The sequence below is a fragment of the Stegodyphus dumicola genome, chromosome 12 (assembly GCF_044657685.1).
Source record: "Stegodyphus dumicola isolate Sdum_Otavi_A_Nest chromosome 12, ASM4465768v1".
Lineage (NCBI taxonomy): Eukaryota > Metazoa > Arthropoda > Arachnida > Araneae > Eresidae > Stegodyphus > Stegodyphus dumicola.
The window spans coordinates 8,535,138-8,559,921 of record NC_140779.1 but is presented as its reverse complement, the minus strand read 5'-3'; the positions used below and the strand labels follow the sequence as shown (position 1 = coordinate 8,559,921).

The following is a 24,784-nucleotide window of genomic DNA, read 5'->3' as shown; positions in this document are numbered from 1 at the left end:
CTCTTTATCTACCACCAACATCGTTATCTGAACTTGCCACCGTTTTGCAGGAAGAATGGTATAATATTCCCTTGGCAAACATACAGGAACTGTATTTATCCATTCCGAGAAGACTGCAAGCTGTTTTGGATGCCAATGGGTTTCCTACACCATATTAAGCAAAGAAACATGTTTTTTAAAGGTGTTTCCATATTTTTGTCCAACCCTGTCTTTATTATTTAATTAATTTCGCAGCATATTGCACGATTTCAATAATTTATAATATTAATTTTGAAATTTAACTCTTGTTTATGATATATATATATATATATATATATATAATTTATCCTTAGAAAACGTTTTAATACCCATCTCCAAGGAACAGAAATTCAATTAAAACCATGAATTATTATAATAAATAAATTTTTATAAACTATTTTAAATTAGTATGTCTAGACTTCTATTGCAGTAAAAACCATAAAAAAGTAAAAAAGCAAAATCATGAATCGCAAATCTCTACATGCAATAAAAGAAAGAGTCTGTGTGCGTGGGTGTGTCTTTAGTTCGTGCTTTTGCGCGTAAACTAATAGACCTAGGGCTAGGAAATGTGGTACATAGGTGCATCTAGATAAAAGCCAGTGCACCTGGAAGCGATTTTTTAAAAATTCGAAGCGAATTTTTTTTTTTTTATTTTATCTTTTTTGATGAAATCGCATCATTTTGAATAGTTTCATTCTTTTAGAAGTGTGGTTTTGGCAACAGTTTTTCATTCAATGCTGGACTGCTGACTGTTGAAAAAGAGCATTGTTGCCACTTGGAAAAATGAGGGTGATAATTCTGTGCAGTTTTTAAATTTAATGTTTCTCTTGGATACTGGACGTTTGTTGAGCGAAAGCAGCGGGAAATTGTTTAATTTATTTATTAGGATTATTAATGTTTGTATTAAGGGATATTGCTTATTTCATTGTAATTTTTTTATATGTAATATATTTTATTGATTTTTTTTATATATATAAAGTTGTTCTGCAGAGTAAAATTCTAAGCAGTTTATAAATTTAATGTTGGGTGTTTGTTCCCTTTAGGCATTTTCCCAGTACATTTAAAAGCCAGACGAAGGTTGGCCGCATAGCGCTACTGTATCTAGTATATATATACAGTAAGACCCCGCTTAACGCTACTTCGTTTAGCGCTGTTTCGGTTTAGCGCTCTTTTATTTCAACCCGGGGATTCCACGAAATCGCTCGCAGCATACGGGGATTCCCCGAAATATTATGCAGCGATAGGTTTCAAATACATATCCGAAAGAGTGTACTTGTATTTCTTGTTTGGTGCGGTATTGTACAGACATATTTTGAAGGGGTAAATGTGGAAGATGTCGAAGAAATAATTCAAGAAGCAGCGGCTAGTCTTTCTAATGATGAGCTAAAGGAATTAACTGAACAAGAACAAAACAAAAATGTTGACAGCAGTGATTCAGAAGAAGAGCAAAAAGAACTTTCGATGGCGTTTGTAAAAAGGAGTTTGTCTACCATAACTGAAATAATGGATCAATTCATTGAAAATGATCCGAATTTTGACAGGAGCTCAAAAGTAAGGCGTGGTGTTAGAGATGTTCTATCCGTTTATGAAGAACTTTTAAGAGAACAACGCAAAAGAAAAAGGCAAACAACATTAGATGCTTTTGTCACAAAAAGGCAGAACACTGAAAACGTGGAAGGCTAACTAAATATGACTGATTTAGAATTTTATTTGTTTTTTTTTAAGAATATTCGTTTTGTTATTTATATTTTGTTTTTATTTTTGCAAGAAATAATAATGTGGTATTAATTTGGGCTTTAAGAAATAAATGTTTGGTTTTATTTTTATTAAAAAAACATACTTTTTAAATTTAATACCTAACCAATTTCCTAGCCATCTTCCCCTAACCCCAATATTTACATGTAAAGATAGCCTCGTTTAGCGCTGTTTCGCATTACGCTCTACTTTGATGGAACGTATCCCCCGCGTTAAGCGGGGTCTTACTGTATATATAATTTATTTACTAAAGAAATATTGATTATATTATCTCCTAATATTAATTTTAGTAGAAGTATCTAAAAAGAGTTTAGTTAGAATAGAATAACTTGCTTTCGAACTAAGTGAATTTTAAGATCATACCACATTATACGTATATAATAACAAATAATTAAATATAAGGAAGGACTATTAAGAATCCTGCACCGAGGCTGCAACGATTTAATTAAACTTAATTATAATTAAAGAGGAATACTCCTATTAAAATTATATTATTTACAATTAAATTACGAGGATTACAATTCGTTATTTTTAAAGTAATATTAAATTTTCTAAAAATTTAAAAGCTGAGAGTATATTTTCGGAAGTATTAAATAATAAAAGCCAGATTGGTATGGAAAAATTGCTTATATATATACAGAGAAGGAGCTTTTTTACGAAGTACAAGAATAAGGGCAAAATTATGAGCCTCTCTGACCAAATGTAAATATTCCAAAACTTAATTTTTAAATTTCAAGGTACACAAAATTAATTCAAGATTTCCCAGAAAAAGTAAAATTAACTCAGGACAGGGCAACTTAATTTTCATTTCTAGGCCTATCAGAATAATATCACTATGAGCGAAGTCAGGCAAGTATCAGAATGTACAGATATTAATCAAATATTTGATGAGAAATTAATTCAAAGCTACTTTCAGCACATACTATAGTTTCAAAGAGTTTAAGCAGTCCTTGTTTTAACAAATTTAATTAATCATTGTTTAACAAAATGAAATGTAAATTTATCCAGCTGAAAATTTTAAGAAGGTACAGCAACGTCAAAATAAAACAAAACTAGAAAAACGTACACAATTAAAAGTAATGAAGTTCTCGTACCTGCAGCGGAAACTCCAATGCTGTTTGCATATCCAAATATGCCGCGCATCATTACGAAGAAAACAAGCATTAGATGGCGTCCGGTTGCCATGGTTACTTTGCTGTCAAGCTTCTTACTGTACCGACCGCGTGCCCCGCACTGAAGAAAAGCTGGAGAAATTTGAATACCTTGCGCTATAGTGAAAAGTTACCTGATGCAACAAATGCGCAGGTATCCTGCGCAGACCAATACTTTCACCCCTTTTTCCTTCACTCTCTCTCCCTCTACCGAGCTTTCACTTTCTTCGCACTGGCTCTGTGTTTTTTAATCCGTAATGAATTCGAGGCATTTGCAGCCGGTTTGGGGGTTCATGACGTCACGTCAGGCACTCGCTTTGGGGATGGTGTATACGAGTGAGTGATTTTTCTTTGTTCGAGATGTTATTTCATAAAATGCACGTGGAATTTCGATGTTTTGTATTTTCTCTAGCGTTAAAAAAACAGCATTTTTGTTGACAGCACGAGCCTTGAAGCTATGCACAATTATAAAGAAAGCTAACACAAAGTTAAATTTTTTTCCCACACAGTCGAAACTTAATCGCCTCGTCAAATTCATAGAGGCAATTTATGGTAGGGTAAAGGAATTTCCGGGTTCAAGGTATATATTTTAGAATTTTGTTACACAGTTCTTCCCGGCAAAATAATGCTAAATTATCAAACATGACAAAAGCGGACGACGACCTGTCATGTGCCATACATATTAAAGTAACAGAAATAAGTTAAAAAGGTCAAATTTTAACAATACTCTTTCCAAATCTGATACTAAAAGACACACAAAAAATTATTATATTATTATAAAAAAATATATTTATATTACGCTCAAATGGGCTTTTTTTTAGCGTTTCGTGTGTTACCTTTATTTATTATATATCATGTTCTTCGCACTTAAACCATAAAATTCCATTCAACACCAGTATCACAAAATAATTTTAAAAGAGCATGTCTTTAGAATTTCCGATACACAGTCTCGCGCGCTGGAGATAAAAAGGTTTTTTTTTTTTTTTTTTTTTTTTTTTTTTTTTTTTTCGTACAGTGCTGTAGTACTTTGGCTAGCTTTGAAATCGTTGAGTTCCTTAATCAAAAACTCATAAATACTTTAGAAAATATGAAATGGATAATAAAACAGCTTCCAGGAGTGGAGACGTGCGTTATTCAAAATTGGATGGCTCAAGGTACCGTGGTTTTATCTCAGTGAGAGAAACATACATGCATGAATGCAGATTCTTCATTATTTAATTTCTTTAAATATAATACGGGCAATAATATTTGGTGGCAACACTTTAAAAAGTGATTCGCCGTTTATAGTGAATCGACGAAAATGCCAAAACGAAATTAATAGCCCTTTTGGGCTAACGCTCTTCGTGCTAATAATGATACACAAAAATATATTTAAGAACAAAAAATCGGGTTTGCTTTGGTTTATATGATTACGGCAAAGCCTCGAGGACTACCTGTTTAAGGCAAGAAATGCCTTCGTCAAGGACTTTCTAAGCGAAACTGGCCCTATGCACATTACACATGGAGAAAACGATTGTGCAGCTAAGCCTATTCGCGGGATTCGAACTCCGGACCGAACTACCAGTGTTCAGCGACTATACCGCTCGGCCGCTAGTGGGATTAGTAAAACTATAAGAATTATTGGGACTAGTAAATTTATTTGAATTATCGGGAGTTCAAGTTACCATGACACAGGTCCAGTCCCTACACTACCAAGGACTGGACCTGTGTCATCCATAGCACACAACTCAAAATAATTCTCCAAGTTCAGAAAATGCAACAATAAGAATACCCACTCTTCACCCTCATACTATGCAGGAGTGCCTTTAAGAAATACACTTAAAAATCTCTATTTATTGAGACAACCGTGACTTTTCTCGTACCTACTCAAACTACGAACTATGAACTACTTCATACTGTGCAATTTATGACAGATACACCAGTACTACGCACTCAGCACTATGTACCATGAAATGAGTTCATAAACTGTTGTGCTGAACTATGAACTGTACTATGAATGAACTTATAAACTGCGAACCGTGTAAAAAAGAAAAAAAAAATCCAAACAAACAACGAACCACGTACCATAATCACCCTCCCCCACCAACAAAGCTCCAAACCGAAACACAAAAGAAATATGTATATATGTTACGGTGGAACACCGAAATCTGGAGAATGTCGACTTTCACCGGTAAATGTCAACATTCACATAGTCGCTTGGTGTATGTCCGAAATATTTTCCAAATACTCTTATTTCTGACTTACACCGGTCAATGTCGACATTCACCATGTACTCATGGTGAATGTTGAACATATAACAATATTATATTTTCTTCTGCGTCATTCAGTCGCGAATAAACGCACTGGAAACTTGAAATAAGAACTTAAGAACATGAGAACCTAAAACACACAATACATTCAAAATGAGAAAGGAAAATAATAGAAGTTAAGAACTTACTTAATTATACAGTACGTTCTAAATGAGAAAATAAAATAACAGTCATAAAAAACTTACTATATTATGTGATTCAAATCTTATTTATTGCAACAACTTAAACTATTATGGCACTTTACGACCTCTCTTTTCGACTTTCATCGGAGCATATCTGTGATTGTCGACATACACCGGTGAGAGTCCGAATATACAAGAATGTAGTGAAATATTCGGTCTTTCACCGACGTATTTGGTGAATGTTGATATTCTCCGGTGAAAGTCGACATTCTCCAATTTCGGTCTTTCACGGTAACATATACTCGTACATTTGTAAATAACGTATCGTATTTATGCATGCAACTGCAAAGTAGCCGTGTAAAGTATATCATAGTCAAAATTGTCTGTAATGCAAATTATGCACCATTAATATGTAACTATTATGAATGCTATAATGTAAACAAATGTCCGAGCATGGCGTTAGCGTGCCCCGTGAGCGTAATGGCAGACCGCACATTGAGTTGAACAATGTTAAGCAAATTTCGCTTACTGCGCATGCTTGATGGTGTACCTTTGGCGCGGGGAGAAATATTGGCGACTAGGCAACCCTACGCTAGCTTATTCGTGATCACCATGGCTGTCGAGTGTGTTCGAATGATGTTTACAACTGTAATGTTGTGGAACTTTGCTTATTAGTTATTTTAACGTCCATACCGATTGCACTTGCTTATTTTTCTAATATATATTTCATGGTAATTTGTCAATAACAGTGCATTTAATATTTGTTAACATATGTTCGTAATAATTCGTTATTTAAATGTAATTTGTTTACATGTTATAATTCAGTAATTGTAAACTGGAGTATTTCGCTTAGTTTGTTAGCGTATATTCGCGCTTTTATTTTCTCATTTCAAAGAATTTAATAACTAGCATTAAGGAATTGTAAAATTTCTTCAGTGTTATTTGCAAGCACTTGTTATATTCCTCAGTGTTTCTTTATGTATGTACGAATGGAACATATGATAAATCCTGAATTGTTTTTATTGCTTAAAAGTATAATGAATAAATTTTAAACTAATATATCCTAAATTTCAGTCTTTTTCTGAACGAAAATTTGTACAGTTCCAAAGGAATGTGCAGAATTTCATAGGTATTATATTTTACATTTTGAATGCAAACACTGCTTCACATTACTTCGCAATAATTTCAGCTTTCTAGTTGTTTGAGCAGTACAGCAAAAAATAGTATTTTAACACAGTAATTAATTTACATTTACATTATACTCTACGAAGATTTTAACGCCAGATTTGTTTACAATCAGATGGCGGTACATCTAGCATATACCGTATTTATCTTCTTTTCAAATCGCGCCAACACAGTAATCACGCCAAATTGTTTTCTGGGCATGCGCAGTATGCGACATTCGTTTAACACTGTTCAACTCAATGTGCGGTCTGCCATTACGCGCCCCGCGAGGGTACACTTCCATAGATGGTTAGTGCAGCGAGGCGATACCAGTTTTGCCCATGGCGATGTTTTGGTAACCCCCCTTTACTTCTCTCTTGCTGTCTATCTGTTAAATCAACTAATAAATAAAATTTTAAAAGAATAATAATAATGTCATAAGGTGTCTACTTGCTTTGGTTATCATATATAAATTCTGCGATGAAATTTCTTGCTCATGCATTCTATCAACTTCTAAGTTTCAACTAATCTGCATTCTAACAAAATTTGAACATTTTGTCAGTAATAAAGAAATGTTGTCAAATTCTTTGCACTTTGCTGTTCTTCTCCTATGTTTCGTTCTTCAGCAAATGTTTCTTCATCACATGGTTCCAGAATGAGCAATTGGAATTTTCAGATAGGTAAACATTATTTTTTATTTTATTTGAATTGATGTTTGTGACTGAATTCACTCGTACTATCTTTTTTTTTTTTTTTTGAATAATTACAATGACTTCGAGTGTTGAGATTTTGCACATCAAAAGCACAGTGCTTGAAGGGGAAAAAATAGAATGTGCAAATTCTAAACTGAATAATTAAAGTTATTCTGTCCAGTGTTATACATTTTCTCGAAAAGTCCAAAATCAGGTCTAATGGGTAGAGGGAGTACAGAAACCCTTGTTACATAATACCAGAATGTAAGCAAAACACTAAACTGAACTACGAATGTATAGAATGCTCGACGGTTATTGACGGAGATATGTAGATAGTCACGTTTAAGCTAATAAAAAAGTGCAGTCTAAAAAAATCAGCTTACGAATCGAATACTTCAAAGAAATATTTATCATTTAAAATTTTTAAAAAATCTGAAAGGTTCCAAATTTTAACAATTCCCAGAAGGGATTGTTAAAGTTTTTTTTACGCTCTTCCTGAACTCGCAGTCTACCTAGTCCGCCATTGCATTCACTCCTGCTAGCCCAATTGTTTTGTCTTTTTAGCTTTATTATTAAGCACAATTTTCTTCACACTTAACGCCATATACAGTTCGACAGAAAAATTCCACAAAAAATACGCCACATAAAATTCAATTCAACAATTCAGACTTATAACTGAAGTGACAAAAGTCATGGGATAGCAATATGCAAATATACAGATGGCAGTAGAATCGCCTAGAAAATGTATAAATGCGAAGTGCTTTGGCAGGGCTTCCATTTGTGTTCAAGTTATTCATGTGAAGAGGCTTTGATGTGATTACGGCCGCACGACAAGAAATAACAGAATGGTAATGGAGAATTAGTTCCATTTGAACGCGGAATGGTAGTTGGAGCTAGACGCATGGGTCATTCCATTTCGGATATCGTTAGGGAATTCAACATTCCGAGATCCACAGAGTCAAGAGTGTGCCGAGAGTATCTAATTTCAGGCATAACATCCCACAATGGACAGCGCAGTGGCCGACCACCTGCACTTAATGACCGAGACCAGAGACGTCTGCGTAGAGTTGTCAATGTTCACAGACAAGCAACACTGCGTCAAATAACCGCAGAAATCAATATGGGACGTACGAGGGACGTGTCCGATAGGACAGTGCGGCGAAATCTGTCTTCCTTGGGCTATGCCAGCAGAGTGCCTTTACCGACTCGAGTGCCTTTACCGACAGCACGACATCGCCTGCAGCGACTCTCGTGGGCTCGTGAGCATATCGGTTGGTTCCTAAACGAATGGAAAACCGTGGCTTGATCAGATGAGTCACGATTTCAGTTGGTAAGAGCTGATGGTAGGGTTCGAGTGTGGCGCAGACCCCACGAAGCCATGGACCCAAGTTGTTAACAAGGCACTGTTGAAGCTGTGGTAGTTCCATAATGGTCTGGGCTGTTTTTACAGGGCATGGACTCGGTCCTCTGGTGCGACTGAACCGATCATTGACTGGAAATGGATACCTTCAGCTACTTGGAGAACACTTACAGCCATTCATGGACTTCACGAACTCAAACAACGATGGGATTTTTATGGATGACAATGCGCCATGTGGCCGGGCCACAATTGTTCGCGATTGGTTAGAAGAACATTCTGGACAATTCCAGCGAATGATCTGGCCACCTAGATCGCCCGACATGAATCCCATCGAACATTTATGGGACATCATCGAGAGGTCAGTTCGTGCCCAAAACCCTGCACTGTCAACACTTTCACAATACTGGACGTCTATAGAGGCAGCATGGCTCAATATTCCTGCAGGGGACTTCCAACGACTTGTTGAGTCCAAGCCACGTCGAGTTGCTGCACTTCGCCGGGAAAAGGAGGACCGACAAAATATTAGGAGGTATCCCATGACTTTTGTCACTTCAGTGTAAAGTTATTAGATATTAAAAAACAGCATAGCTTTAGAATTTTCGATCTTTAGAATTCGCGCGCTGGAGATAAATGTGTTCTATTCCGTACAGTGGTGCCACTGCTCGCTTTCAAGTCGTTGAGTTTTTTAATAAAGAATTCATGAAAATTTTACAGAATATAAAACAGATAATAAAACAAACTCGAAATTGAACATTTGTGCTTTCTGGTGTTCATGTTCAGGTGGAGCACTACGTTATTCAAAATTTGATGACTATGATTGAATTTTGATGTACCGTCGTTTTTTTTCTTCGCATCGCGAAAAACATTCATACATTCATATAGATTCTTCATTAATGTAATTTCTTTCAAAATAATATAAGGCGATAATATTTGGCCGCAACAGTTTGAAAGGTGCTGCGCCGTTTTTAGTGAGTCAATGAAAAACTCTTATTTCGAGACTAAAAGCTCATTTGAGCTAACTCTTCTTTTGGACTTTTAAGAAGAAAAAATATATATATATAAATAAAATTAAACTTTTTTAAAAGTCTGAAAGGTTTCAGATTTTAAATTACGTCCAAAGGGACGTTTTTTTAACGTTTTGCGTGTTACATTTGTTTATTAAATATCAAGTTTTTCGCACTTAAACCATAAAATTCAGTTCAACAGCAATATCGAAAAATAATTTTAAAATCAGCCCACCTTTAGAATTTCCGATACACAGTTCCGAGCGCTAGAGATAAAAAGTTTTTTTTTTTTTTTTCCGCGTAGAGTGTTGCTATTGCTCCATTTGAAATCGTCGAGTTTGTCAGGACTTGTGTTTCTATTGATTTGCTTTGGAAATATAGAATGCCCTGAATAAGAACAGGGAGCTTACTCAAGTTATGTTCAAGATTTGTGGGTAACAGACGACACAAGCAGGAAGTGTATACGAAACCCTTTATTTTCAATAGTTTACAGGCACTTCCGAACTTCGGAATGCAGAGACCAACCCCTTGTGGTCTGAACGTAAGAATATAAAACTACTAATTAAAACTCTAACTAAAAGCTAACTTTGAATTAGTATACAACTTCCTAGCACTAAGACTGGCCTTTATTTAAAAGGGGATACGTATGTAGTACGCCGAGCTGCTGAAACTTCAATACGTTTGCAAACATCAAGAGGGCTAAACCTCTGGCCTTAAAGGCAACCAGCAACCGAGTGAAAACTCGTAAAACTACTGTGGCAAGCGGCTTCCTAAAACTCCTTCTCTCTCTCTCTCTCTCTTTTGGCAAAAAGCCACAACTTAAGTAAAGGGTGGCCCAGAAGTAACTTTACATTTTGAAAATTAAATAACTTTTTTTCTATTAATATATTTCTTTTTCTCTTTTCAGAATTAAAAAATATAATCCCTGGAAATTTTTGGCATGGATAAGTTTACAACAGAACGACGAGTGAAGATAATTGAATTTTACTTTGAAAATGGACGGTCAATTGTTGCAACGCAAAGATCGTTATATGCGCCATTTTAATGTTCGACATCCCCCTAGTAGGCCTGCAATAAGGAACTTAGTGACGCGTTTTCTAGGTTCAATTAGTGCAATCTTTAAAACCAGCAGACTTTCAGAAACGAGTAAATTATGCTGTCAGGTTTCAGAGAACTGCAAGAAATGACAATGAGTTTATTCACAAGTTGATCATGGGAGATGAAGCTCATTTCCATTTGAATGGACATGTGAATAAGCAAAAAATAAAAAAGAATTAATTAAATACAGTCATTTAAGAAAAAGTTATTTAATTTTCAAAATGTAAAGTGACTTCTGGGCCACCCTATACTTGGGCGTTAGCAAAACAATTTGCATAAACAAGTTAAAGCATTTAATTTTGGCCAGAAGTAGAAAATAAGAAGTGATAGTACAGTTTTAAAATAAAATAAACGTTAGTAAAACTTAGGATCCTTACAAGTTTGTTAATCAAAAATTCGTTAAAGGTTTACATTATATGAAACAGATAATAAAACAAATTCCAAATTCGGGCTTCCAGATGCCCATATTCGGGTGGAGGATTCCGTTATTCAAAATTGGATGGCTCTAGGTACCATTGTTTTGTCCCAGTGCGAGAAACATACATACATTTATGCAGATTCTTCGTTATTTAATTTCTTATGTTAGGCAAGGCTCTAACATTTGGTGGCAACAATTTGAAAAATGATACACCGTTTATAGTGATTCGACGCAGAATGCGAATACGAAATTAATATAGTCCTTCTGGGCTAACGCCCTTTGGGTTAAAAACGATTTGACTTATGTAATATAATATGTGACGACTTTGTTAATTAAAACAAAATTGTAAATATTCATAAAATTATGAGCCGCGTGTATTATATATTAAAGTAATTTAATTTATATTAGTGAGCTACATTACTGTAAACAATAACATAAAAATTTGTAGTGTTTCGAACTGCATTTATTGTTTTAAAACCACACAGTTTTGTAATCAAGAACAAATGGATTAAATTTAAAAGAAACATTAAAGATCATGCTTTGTCGAATGGCACACTATAACTTTTAATTTTGCAATCTTTAACTCTGAGAATTAAATCACCAACTCTGAGAAGTAAATGGTTAAGTGCGCGTGAGGCCGCGTGTTAAATTAAAGGTCTTACGTGTTTCGTAATGACAGCATTTGCGAAGCAGTGTGTATGACATATTATTTTCATTTCATTTGACTCTTTTTTTCAGCGGAAAAATTCAGCGGATTTTGAATTTCCACGACTTACGTTACCTGGCAGTACAGGACATACATTATCTATAAACAATAATGCCTTTTCAATATGTTTAAAAAAATTTCAATTGCTTTTTAATTTTTTTTATTGAATTTTGCGAAATTATAGGGCTTTCATTTTGAATTAGCGAAATTTACTAACATTTTTTATTACTGAGATTTTTCTAAACTTCCTCTTGTAGAGACATTAGGATTTTTTGGAAGCCAGAGAGATGAAAAATTAGCAACCGCCTTCGCCGGGAATCGAACCACGGACCTCTGGAATACCGAACCAGCGTGCAGAACCACTACACCACGAAGGACGCTAGGAAAGTGGGAAAAATACCTTATATAGTCCCCTTTTTAAAGGACGACTAGGGTTTTAAGGGATATAGTCGCCAAATCCTGGGCGTGGAGAATCATCATCCACAACCCTTTTAGTTCGGGCGCCACTGTAGAGACATTAAAATTTTTTGGAAGCCAGAGAGATGAAAAATTAGCAACCGCCTTCGCCAGGAATCGAACCACGCACCTCTGGAATACCGGTCCAGCGTGCAGAACCACTAAACCCATGGACCTTATAAGAAATAGACTAACCCAAATGGCTTTCTCCCTCGTCTGAGACGTTCCCGGCTGTCACCTTGATCACATCCGGAGGAGTAGGGATGACTTGCAGAAATTTAACAGTGGTTGCCTATTGCACAGTGTATAATTGTTAAGAAAAAGCTGCTTGTAGCGTCTCATTTCACAAATTAGAATTGCTACATATTTTTATTTTTGAAAATGAGATTGATTTTTTAAAATTTAGCATATTTATCAAGCATAATTAACGTTCCAAAAAATTATAGAGCTATTGCATGCTTTCAGGGTTGGATATTTTTTTAGCTTTTCCTATGCTGTAAGGAAATTTGTAACTACTTCTTTTAGAAAATAATATTTTAAATTTGAACTAATCGAAAATTTCAAACAAGCAATTTTCTCTTGCAATTTTTATGATTTTCATTGGTGTAAATAAGTAAAAAAGTACTAAAATATTTAAAAACGAATTTTTGAAAGTTTTGTTTAAAATTCTAAATTGTGTTGCTTTTTTTAAAATTATAGATGAGTATTATAGCACAATTTCTATAAAGGAATTTTATTTCAATTACATTTCATAATACATCATAGTGATAAACACTTTTGACTCCTTAAAAATTTTTATACATTTAACTCTAATATCAAAATTGTATTTAACCATAATAATTAATTTTGCTTGTATTTTATAGTGATTATTTCTTAAAATTTATTTTCAGTTCTGCATAAGATTTTTTTTTTTTTTATTTACTGTTAATTTAATTTATTAGCCCAAATGGGCTGTAGCCTAGATAGGCTGTTAGTTTCGAAGCGGCATTTTGCGCTGTTTTACTATAAATGTACGTGTCTCCTTGCAAATTGTTGTTACCAAATATTATCGCCCTGTATTATATTTAACGAAATTCAATAATGAAGAATCTGCATGAATAAATGTATGTTTCTTGCACTGTGACGAAAACGACAGTATCTAGAGCCATCAAATTTTGAATAATGTGAATCCTCCACCAGAACATGGGCATCTGGACGGCCGAATTTGTTTTAATCTATTTCACATTTTGTAAAACCTTAACGAATTTTTGATTAACAAACTCAACGAGTTCAGAGCGAATATTGTACAGAAAATAACAGTTTTATCTCCAGTGTGGAAATTCTAAAGATATGCTGTTTTCAAGTGCATGTGGTTTACGGGCAAAGAACATGATATTCAATAAATACAGGTAACACACAAAACGTTAAAAAAAGGTTCCTTTTGGGCGTAATATAAAATCTGAGTGCTTCTAGATTTTATTTTACTTTTTTTCCCCCCTTCATTACAATCAGAAAATTTTATGCTCCGAATTTTATAAATTACTGAAATAAATATTCCACTTTAATGCTATTAAGTTAATGATGATATAATCAAATAAATGATTGTTTTGTAATGTTCTTGTAGTTTTGAAAATCACTGCCTGAAAATAGCCATTAAATTTAAAAAAAAAAAAAAAAAAAAAAAATTATCAGATCTTGTTTAATTTTACCTGATTTATTTCAAAGCATCACGTACTATCAATCTTTTTTAATTTTACGTTATTTGTACGCAAAATTAAGTTCATAAATTTTATGCTTAGAGTATTTACCGTTTTACCAAAGTAAAGATTTTTGTACAAGAATTACGGGTGAAAGAAATGCGCGAAATGCAGTAAAAAGTGCTTTAATGAGATATATTAAATCCTATTTGGAAAAAACTGTGGCTTTCATAATCTCATCACTATACAACGTATCACATTTAATAATTAAAAAGAGTTATGTGATACAAACGCCATAGTATTCAGTATTAAAGTAAACCAGATCGTCCCTACTCTTTCTTGCCGACATGTCGGTGACGCGCGCCCCGCCCACTGCTTTAGTCTATCTCTTATAAGGTCCATGACTAAACCACGAAGAACGCTAGGAAAGTGGAAGAAATACCTTATACTTTGTCCTTCGAATTAATCGAGTAGCATTCCGATCTGTTAGTGTTCAGATAAATGTAAAATAATAAGCAAGAAGTATTTTATATATACATAAAAAATCTGATGTGTACAACACATGACATCCTTGTATGGAATAATAAATTATACGCATTTTTTCTTGCATTTCATTTAAACTTATTGGATTGAATTAAAACTACTTCGTGGATAGCGCATAAACCACAGTAGAATAAATGCACTCTTTAAAATTCACTATATTTGTTTACCATAGCGACACTCTGGCGTTAGGTTCACTTAACAGCGTTTTATTTCGTTCATATTATAACTATGTTTATGTCTGTCTTATGGCTTAGTAAGAGGAAATCGACCATTAACGGCCTTTACCAATTTATTATACTTGACTTTTAGATGCGTGAAGAATCGAGTAAGTTGTATCCAATAATATGGAAGTACTTGTGCAGATGCTGTGCTCAGATATTACTAGCGACGGAGGCTCCTGTGCCGCCGTCCGTAGAATAGGTAAACTTTGAACAAAGGAGGCGCTCCATTAGTAGGGATGAAAAGCATTTACTTGACTGGAGCTCTGGTGGCGCCATCTCTTGCAGGATGTATTGTAAGGATAAGGCATTTTTAAAATTTCATAAAAATTATTCTTCTGATGAGCAATAATTGGTAAGCAAAATGATGAAAAACACAGTTTGCAGTACACTGAAACGTTTCACAAGAGTAAAAATTATTTACACAAAAGGCCTACCTGCTTTGGCAGGAACAAAGTCCATATCGCTTTGTAATTTGATAAGTAAAACTATAAGTAAAGAAAATGAAGTAAAATCTTGCCTAAATAAGAGGAAAACGAAAATATATACATTATGACCGACTATTATGCTGAATAGTGCGGGGCCTCTTGTGGCGTGGTTCAATTGTGAAATCATAATTTCCTATCATATTATAACTCAGAATGCACAAAATTTATATCATTTGAAGAATTATATAATCGTTGCCACATGTTCTAGTCAAGTACTATAATAAATCTAGAACGATGTATTAAACAAATTAAAGAAACAAAACAAAAAAGAAACAATTTTTTCACAGACGATTGAGTATTTCTCATTCAATTAATTCACTTCTCACTTCGCGACAAAGCAAAAATACATAAAAACTCAAAGTATCTGTATTAAAAATTACGAAGTAAATCTTAAACACTTATTTCCTCGAAAAAATTCCAGAAAGGATTAAGCATGATTTAATTCGAAATAAAAAAGAAAAAAAGAAGGCGCTATCTTTGTTTTTGCGAAGCCTTAGTCCCTCTAGATTGGCAACAAATCTACTATTCTGCTGTTTCAAATGTAAACAAACATGTCCGCCATGTTACTTAAAAATTAGGTATAACAGCACTTAAACAGCTTGTTGATAATCCTACAAATATTGCTTGCAGATTTCCTAAAGGCATAAAAACCTTAACCGGAAGATAAGGACAACATAATTCAATCATTTTTAAAGCAAAATATGCACAATTTATAAACATATAAGAGCAAAAGAAACTGACGTCACTGAGCCGGGTAACAGAGTGGATATATAGTATATATATATACATATATTTATATACGTTTGGTGCGGCCGATTGCGACCAAAATAGGAGGTGCACATCTACATGTTATAGCAGTCCTATATACAGAATTTCAGCGTTCGGAGGCTACTCGTTTTTGAGTTATGCGAGATACATACGTACGTACGTACAGACATCACGAACAATTGTCTTCAGAATTCATTTTAAAGCAGTTTTATAATTTTTTTAGAGGAAACGAGTCTTTTATTCTGTCCTTACGTACAGATGTCACGCAAAAACATCGTTAAATTGCATTCGATAGCGGTCAAAATGGTTATTTTCGTTGAAATAAGCTGCCTGAAACTTTTCGCGATTACAATAGTTCGTTTTTACTTCGTACATGGAAGTAAAAAGCTGGCAATCTATTATTATTTGTCGCTGACAGGGCAATCAGCTCCGCTATAGAAAATAGCGAACTTAGTAGCAAAAAATTATCCGCTACGAGTCTTTATCCCGGATATTGCTTTATAGCCTATTGCGATCTTTTCGAAACATTTTAGCCTCGCAAACTGCACGCACATATAGCTGCGGTGTCGAATGCACATATAGCTGCGGTGTTGTATGAAATAAAGGAAGTATTGTAATCGCGAAAATTGTCAGGCATCATATTTCAATAAAAATATCCATTTTGACCACTATCGAATGCAATTTAACGATGTTTTTGCGTGACATCTGTACGTAATGGCAGAATGAAGGACTCTTTCTTGTTCCCACCCAAACGGGTTGCAAAATGAATTTAAAATGGATTCAGGAGAGAATTTTTCATGACGTCTATACGTACATATGTATACATGTATCTGAATGAAATATGAATGAAATATATATGAGTACAAAAATTGCATAATTGTGAATAACTTATAGTGTAACTTATAATGGTAGTACATTTGTTATAATTGTAAACAGCTTACAATAAATGCGCATAGTTAATATTTTCATTAAAACAAATTTTAATACTTTTGTTGTCATGAAATTTAATCAGATTGTTTTACACTTTAAATACCTTTATTTATTACAATGCCATGGCTTTTAATATCATGAAAAAAGTTTTAAGTTTATCAAAGGATAACAAAAGGATTCTATCAAAGGAAACAGCCCCCAGATGTCCTTTTATCTTAGTAGTATTTTTTGTTACTAAGATTACGAGTAATAAAAATTTACTGAAGGAAGAAGTCATAACATTCCATTTCAAATAAAGAATAATAACAACAATTAATTTTTGTAATTCAATTAGTTCCTCGTTCTTTTTTTTTTTTTCTCCCGCTTAGAATGCGTAAACATGACATTAGAACCTTTCGCAAGTTTTCTTAGTACGCAAAAAGTGATAGAATAATAAAATTTTTCTCTGCATCCCTAAGCGATTAATTTTAATCCGCAACAAGTTATGAATCTCTCTTATTTTTTAATCGTTAACTGATTTTTCTTACGTTTAATTGGCCTATGTGACTGTACAGTGAAACAAGTTTCTCTGCATACCTAAGGAATTAATTTTAATCTACAGCAAGTTATGAATCTCTCCTTTTTTAATCATGAAATGACTTCCTTATGTATAATCAGCCTACGTGACTGTAATAACCCAGGAACAGTGTTTTCAAATTATATAAATGTAATGCATACGAAACAAAAATATTTATTAATCTATACATATAAAAAAAAAGTCTGTTTGTTCGTCCTTCTAATAACTCAGCTATCGTCAGCAAACTTTCTACAATACTTTTCTGGGTCCTTGAAGAGGTCGCTGTCCTCTTTTTAAAAAAAAAAAAAAAAAAAAAAAAAAAAAAGAGAGCTAAAATCGGAGATATTAATTAAGAACTCGGAAAAACTATAATTTTCGCCCTCATTTTTCCGAGTGGCAACAGTCTCGCAAGCTGGGGATGAAAATCTGCTTTATTTCGAAAGTTGTTGCCACTGCTCGCTCTGAAATTTTGAAATCCTAAAGTTTGTTAACAAAAAATTTTTGTGTTTTACGATGAAATAAAAATAGCATTGCCAAACATTAAATACATTATTTCCGATTCCAAAAATTCGCGGGAACCCTTTTCGACTATTTCCATCTTCGTACGACTTTAATCAGCCGAAATATTAATTAAAAACTCTGAAAGCGCTAATTTTCGTACTCATTTTTCTCGGTGGCAACAGTCTCGCGCGTTGGAGATAAAAATGCTTTATTTCGAAAAGTGTTGCTGCTGCTCGCTTTCAAATCGTAGAGTTTGTTAATTAAAAATTTGTGTTTACAAAAGTCTATACATATAAAGAAGAATGTTTCTGTGTTTCTTTGTTTGTTTGCTTTACTGATTTCTGAGCAATTATGATAAATGTTTTGCTACATTTAATCGACTAAAATTGAATATAGGTGAAGTATTGGGTGGAACTTGAACTTTTACGACCATTTGATTAGAAAAACGAAAATCATTAAAAACTGCGTGCCATTGTTGCTGATAGAATGAGACAGAATTAGCTTATTTGTCTATGGAAATGTTTTATGTGGGTTCCATATCGCATCAGACGGAAAAATGTATGACTACGGATCTCATTTCTTGCATCGTTATTAGAAGAGGATTACAGCGGTATCATTCGTTCTCTCTGTTGTTAGACACATTGCTCTCAAACTAACTTAACTGGCATCGGAGTATTTGAATATTGATAAGATAATTAAAGGTATTGGTGTTGGTGTATTTAATTATGGCAAAGCACACGAGGGCTATCTGCCTAAGGGGAGGGATGCCTTCGTGGAGGACTTTCTAAGGAAACTGGCTCGTGTACACGTTACACATGGGGAAAACCACGAAAAAGCCCATGCAGCCAGCCCATTCGCGGGATTCCAACCTCGGACCGAACTATCAGTGTTCAGCGACATTACCGTTCGGCCGCTGGTGGGCTAAGATAATTAAAGAAACGATAGAATCCAAATGTGTTCTGTAAATGGAACAAGCCGCAATCTTAAAGAAAATAATTAATGTATTTTTCACATTGTTCATTTTACAAAACATTAGAAACATTAGAACTTTTTTGTAGTGTGAAACAAATTAATTATTTCGCCACAATACGCATCAATTTTCAATGAATTGCTTCCCGCAAACGATGATGATGCGAAATGATGCTCAAATACGCTGTTTCTACAAATAATGCGATATCAGGTATTCCCACGGAGAAACAAGTAGATTTCATTCAAAGTGTGATTAATTTTTAGTTCAATTTAAATGTTACAGATGAATTTTATAAAAAGGCAGTTGCTTGTAGTAATTGCTTAAGTAACAGAAACTGAAAAATTCTATAGCTTTTTTCTCAATTTGTGCTCAGTATTTCAACAGCTGAAACTGTTCTTGTATAGAGAAAGCGAATATGTGTTATATTTAAGGAAATTAAATAGTGAAGAATCTCCATAAATGCGTGTATGTTTCTTGCATTGTGACAAAAGAACGGTACCTAGAGCCATCAAATTTTGAACAACGCACATTTCCACCCGCATATGGGTATCTGGAAGCCCAATTTTGGAATTTGTTTTATTAGCTATTTCATATTTTGTAAAACTTAAATGAATTTTTGATTAACAAACTCAACGATTTCAAACCGACCATCGGCAAAACTATACGAAACAAATACCATTTTTATCTCGAATGCGCGAGAGTGTGTATCGGAAATTCTAAAACTATGCTCTTTTTAAATTATTTTGCGATATTGCCGTTGAGTTGAATTTTATGGTTTATGTGCGAGGAACATGATATTTAACAAATAAAGGTAACACACAAAACGTTAAGGAAAAAAAAAAAAAAACCCGCCTCTTATGGCGTAATGTAAAATCTGAAAGCTTTCAGATTTTTTTTTCTTATAATGCTTTTACTATAATTTTCCTTAACTTTATAAATTTTCTGTATGGTAATATCACAGCTGACGGACAAAATAGAGAGCAGTATTCTAATTTCATAATATTATCATGTTATCAATAAACAACTGGCAGGAAGCGTATCTGAATCGTAGGAATGATGAGTAACGGAAAGGAAGCTAGTTTTTGTATTTAAATGTTTGCATCCTCATAAAATTTCATATTTCACTGTAAAAATTTGTAACAGAAACACAAATTTCTACAAGAAACTCGCAGCAAATACTCATCTTTATATGATGCTTAAAAAATCTGTGTTTATAGCATAATATTTCAAGTATTACGAAGAGCTAACAAGAACTGCATACAAATATGAATTTTAACAATGTTCTTTCTGTACAACCTGACAAAGGAAATAATTAAGAGACTTCAAAACAATTTAACTGTTTACATCTAAAAATACAGGTTTATGAGTCAAGACTTCAATGCTAAGTGCCTTTTGAATGAGGTTATCAATCAAGAAACATCCAGATATTGTTAAAACTAATATATGTGATAATGAACGAAACTATCAAAAGCCAGGGCAGTTTTTGAAGCTATTCATTTCTCAAACGCTTGCCCGTACTGTTTGTTAATCTTTCGTATTCTTTGCCAGCGCAGTGGTGTTATCATCGGTAGAATCTTGATATATATATATGCTTCATGAATGTCGAAGACCTGCAGGCCAATTCTTATCTGCAATATCAAATGAAAACTGCTGATGATATGATGCCAGTAGCTCAGAAAATGACTCGAGGAAGAATGCAGAAAAAAGTTGTGTACGCCTCAGTGACAGCATATGTTTTCCTTTTAAATGTCAGGAATTCGTGTGCTGTGAACATGTGCATAATGAATGTTATAAATCAAAATATCGGATTCATCTTGTAACTTTAATCTATGACACACAGTATTAATACGCTACTATTAGTGTAAATCTTTTTAGTCCAAAGGGATTTGAATCCCGAAGGACTATTAGTTTCGTTTTGGCATTTTGCGTCGGACTCATAAATGTCGGTTCACTTTTCAAACTGTTGCCACAAAATGTTAGAGTCCTGCATTATATTTGAAGAAATTAAATAATGAAAAATCTGCATAAATGTATGTATATTTCTCGTATTGTGATAAAATAACGGTACATAGAGTCATCGAATTTTGAATAACGTAATCCTCCAACGAATATGAGCATGTGGAAGACTAAATTTGAAAATTGAAATTTGTTTTATGATCGATTTCCTATTTTTTAAAACTTTGACGAATTTTTGATTAACAAACTCAAGGATTTCAAAGCGAGCAATGGCAACGTTGTGCAGAAAAAACATTTTTATCTCCAGCGCATGAGTCTCTGTATCGGAAATTCTAAAGATAGGCTCGTTTTAAAACTATTTTGCGATATTGCTGTTGCACTGGATCTTATGGTTTAAGTGCGAGGAACATGATATTTAATAAAGAAAGGTAACACACAAAATGTTAAAAAACGCCCCTTAGGACGTAATTTAAAATCTGAAACATTTCAGATTTTTTTTTTTTTTTTTTTTTTTTTTTTTCAGTCCAAAGGGACTTGAATACCGAAAGGACTATTACTTTCGTTTTGGCATTTTGCGTCGGACTCCTATAAATGTCGATTCACTTTTCAAACTGTTGCCACAAAATGTTAGAGTCCTGCATTATATTTGAAGAAATTAAATAATGAATAATCTGCATATAAATATATGTATATTTCTCGCATTGTGATAAAACAACGGTATCTAGAGCCATATAATTTTGAATAACGTAATCCTATTACTTTCGTTTTGGCATTTTGCGTCGGACTCCTATAAATGTCGGTTCACTTTTCAAACTGTTGCCACAAAATGTTAGAGTCCTGCATTATATTTGAAGAAATTAAATAATGAATAATCTGCATGAATGTTTCTCGCATTGTGATAAAACAACGGTATCTAAAGCCATCCAGTTTTAAATGACGTAATCCTACTGCGGCGAATATGGGCATTTGAAATCCCAAATTTGAAATTTGGAATTTGTTTCATGATCGATTTCGTATTTTCTAAAACTTTAACAAATTTTGAAGTAACAAACTCAACGATTTAAACGCGAGCAATGGCAACACTCTACGGAAAAAAAAAAAAATAAATAAAATAAAAATAAATAAATAAATAAATAAATAAAAAATCTGAAATGTTTCAGATTTTAAATTACGTCCAAAGGGGCGTTTTTTAACATTTTGTGTGTTACCTTTCTTTATTAAATATCATGTTCCTCGCACTTAAACCATAAGATCCAGTGCAACAGCAATATCGCAAAATAGTTTTAAAACGAGCCTATCTTTAGAATTTCCGATACAGAGACTCATGCGCTGGAGATAAAAATGTTTTTTCTGCACAACGTTGCCATTGCTCGCTTTGAAATCCTTGAGTTTGTTAATCAAAAATTCGTCAAAGTTTTAAAAAATAGGAAATCGATCATAAAACAAATTTCAATTTTCAAATTTAGTCTTCCACATGCGCATATTCGTTGGAGGATTACGTTATTCAAAATTCGATGACTCTATGTACCGTTATTTTATGACAATGTGAGAAATATACATACATTTACGCAGATTTTCATTATTTAATTTCTTCAAATATAATGCAGGACTTTTATGGCAACAGTTTGAAAAGTGAACCGACATTTATCCGTCCGACGCAAAATGCCAAAACGAAACTAATAGTCCTTCGGGATTCAAATCCCTTTGGACTAAAAAAAACTTTTTATCTCCACGCGGAAATGTGTATCGGAAATTCTAAAGATAGGCTCATTTTAAAATTATTTTGCGACATTGCTATTGAACTAAATTTTATGGTTAAAGTGCAAAGAACATGATATTTAAAAAATAAAGATAACACGCAAATTGTTAAAAAAAAAAAAAAACGCCCGTTTAGACGTAATTTAAAATCTGAAACCTTTCAATTTTTTTTTTTTTTTTTGCTTTGTCAAGTTTTCTAGAACGGAAACTAAGCCTCACAATAGAGTTTCATAGAGTGTACCTAACAAGATAAGACACCGATGATTTACAAATACTGTGAAGTTTATCTATTTATTTTAACTAATAGTTAAGTTGAAAAACGTTTCCTATTACTCACTTTTCACCCACGCTTTTCATGTCAGAATGAAAATGAGATAGCGAGAGTTTATTCAGATTAAGGTAGAAGCAGGTTAAGGAGAAGTGCCATTTAAGCAAGAGTTTCAGAAGTTAGTTTCAGAGCATGTCTGCCTATTCCAGGCCACGTTTTGCTGTGATTATTAGCGACTTGCGTTAGCGGCGTTGAGTGTTCTAGCCATTAGGCTTGTCTCGCCGGTTTATTACAAACCAGAGCCTTGCCTGCGCGTTAAATTATCCTGTAAACCGTTAAGCTAATCTACCACATTTTGAATTTATCAGACGTTACAGATTTCTGTCAAGTGAGAAGTGCTTGGCTTGTATAAACTGAAGTTGGGTAATTGTTAAGTTTGTGTTCGGGTCTTTTACACGCTTCCTCTGACTTTGGTTTTGCTTCACAAGATTAGAAGATAATTCTTCAATAGACTTTTAAAAGTAACGTATGTTCCCTAAGAAATATAGATTTTATATATTAATGAAACTTTCAGGTAGATACACTGTAACCTTGTAGAGACATTAAGGTTTTCTGGAAGCAGGCAAGATGAAAAATAGCAAACGCCTTCACCGGGATTCGAACCACGGACCTCTGGAATACCGACCCAGCGTGCAGAAGTACTACACCACGAAGGCACGCTAGGAAAGCGGGAGAAATACCTTATATACCCCCCTTTTTAAAAGGCAACTGGGGTTTTCAGGGAACCCAATCGCCAAATTCTGGGTGTGGAGAAACCTGATACTCCCTTTTAGTTCGGGCGCCACTGTATTCTGTTAGCCGTTAGGCTAATCTACCACATCTTGAAATTTAGTATTTGTTACGTTATTCTGTTAAGCCAGAAGTTCGTGGCTTCTTGCAACCCAAGTTGGGTTACAACTTGTTAATTTTATGTTTGAATAAAAGGGTCCTATACAGCCTTCTTCTGATTTCTGTTTTGTTTCACAAGGCTAGAAGATAATTCTTCAAGAGGCCTTTTAAAAGTTTATGTTCCCAAAGAGACAAAGATTTGACAATACATTGCTTATAGAAATTATATTTCGATAAGAAATATACTTTAATACTTGTTATTCTTTATGAAACTGAAGATATCGATGATAGAACTACAATTTTTCAATTAGAATAGTCATATCGTAAGACCGTTTATTACTGTATCATCCAATTCAAACCGTTCGCCAACAAATATCGCTGAACACCTGCACATGTAAAACACCTTATTTCTGGGTTGTTAATCTTTAAATCCTTGTGTGTATTTCATATAATCGTTTTGAGATCATTACAGAAGTAGATGAACAAGAAAAAAACTGAATATTATCAAGAAGGCATTTCTCGAGAGATTCTCAGAAGCTTAAAGTATCCAAGGTAGAGGCGAATGTCCTGAGAATAAATCCAGTATAAAAATCCAGAATAAATCCGGGACGCGTCGAGTGTGCTGACCACTAAACCACGAAGGCATGCTAAGAAGGCGGGAGAAATACCTTATATACTTCCACTTTTAAAGGGAGACTGGGGATCAGGGGACCCTATCGCCAAATCCTGGTGGTGGAGAATTACCATCCACCACCTTTTTTTAGTTCGGGCGCCACTGTACAGACATTAGGTTATTTCGAAGTAGGAGGGATGAAAAATGAGCAATGTCTTCGCCGGGACAGGAACCACGGACCTCTTGAATACGCGTTGATTGTGCTGACCACTACACCATGAAGGCATGCTAAGGAGAAGGAGAAATACCTTATAAGTATAGTGGTATTAAGCATAGCAGCCAGTACTGTGGTTGGTAAAGCCGAATGTCGTATTGATGTATCGGGGTTTGAATCTCGG

At 34.1% G+C, this 24,784-nt stretch overlaps 1 protein-coding gene across 2 annotated transcripts in view; it reads right to left on the bottom strand.

Moving 5' to 3' along the window:
• Positions 1 to 24,784, bottom strand: part of LOC118189222 (alkaline phosphatase, tissue-nonspecific isozyme-like) — a 237,469-nt gene that overhangs the window by 195,160 nt on the left and 17,525 nt on the right. Inside the window, exon 1 of one of the 2 annotated variants that reach the window (XM_085827456.1) lies at positions 2,868 to 3,063. The exons of the other annotated variant lie outside the window; for it this stretch is intronic. Coding sequence (XP_085683582.1) covers positions 2,868 to 2,958 — 91 coding nt within the window. The 5' untranslated portion in view covers positions 2,959 to 3,063. Of the gene's footprint in view, positions 1 to 2,867; positions 3,064 to 24,784 lie in introns of those variants that run through there. 2 annotated transcript variants of the gene reach the window in all.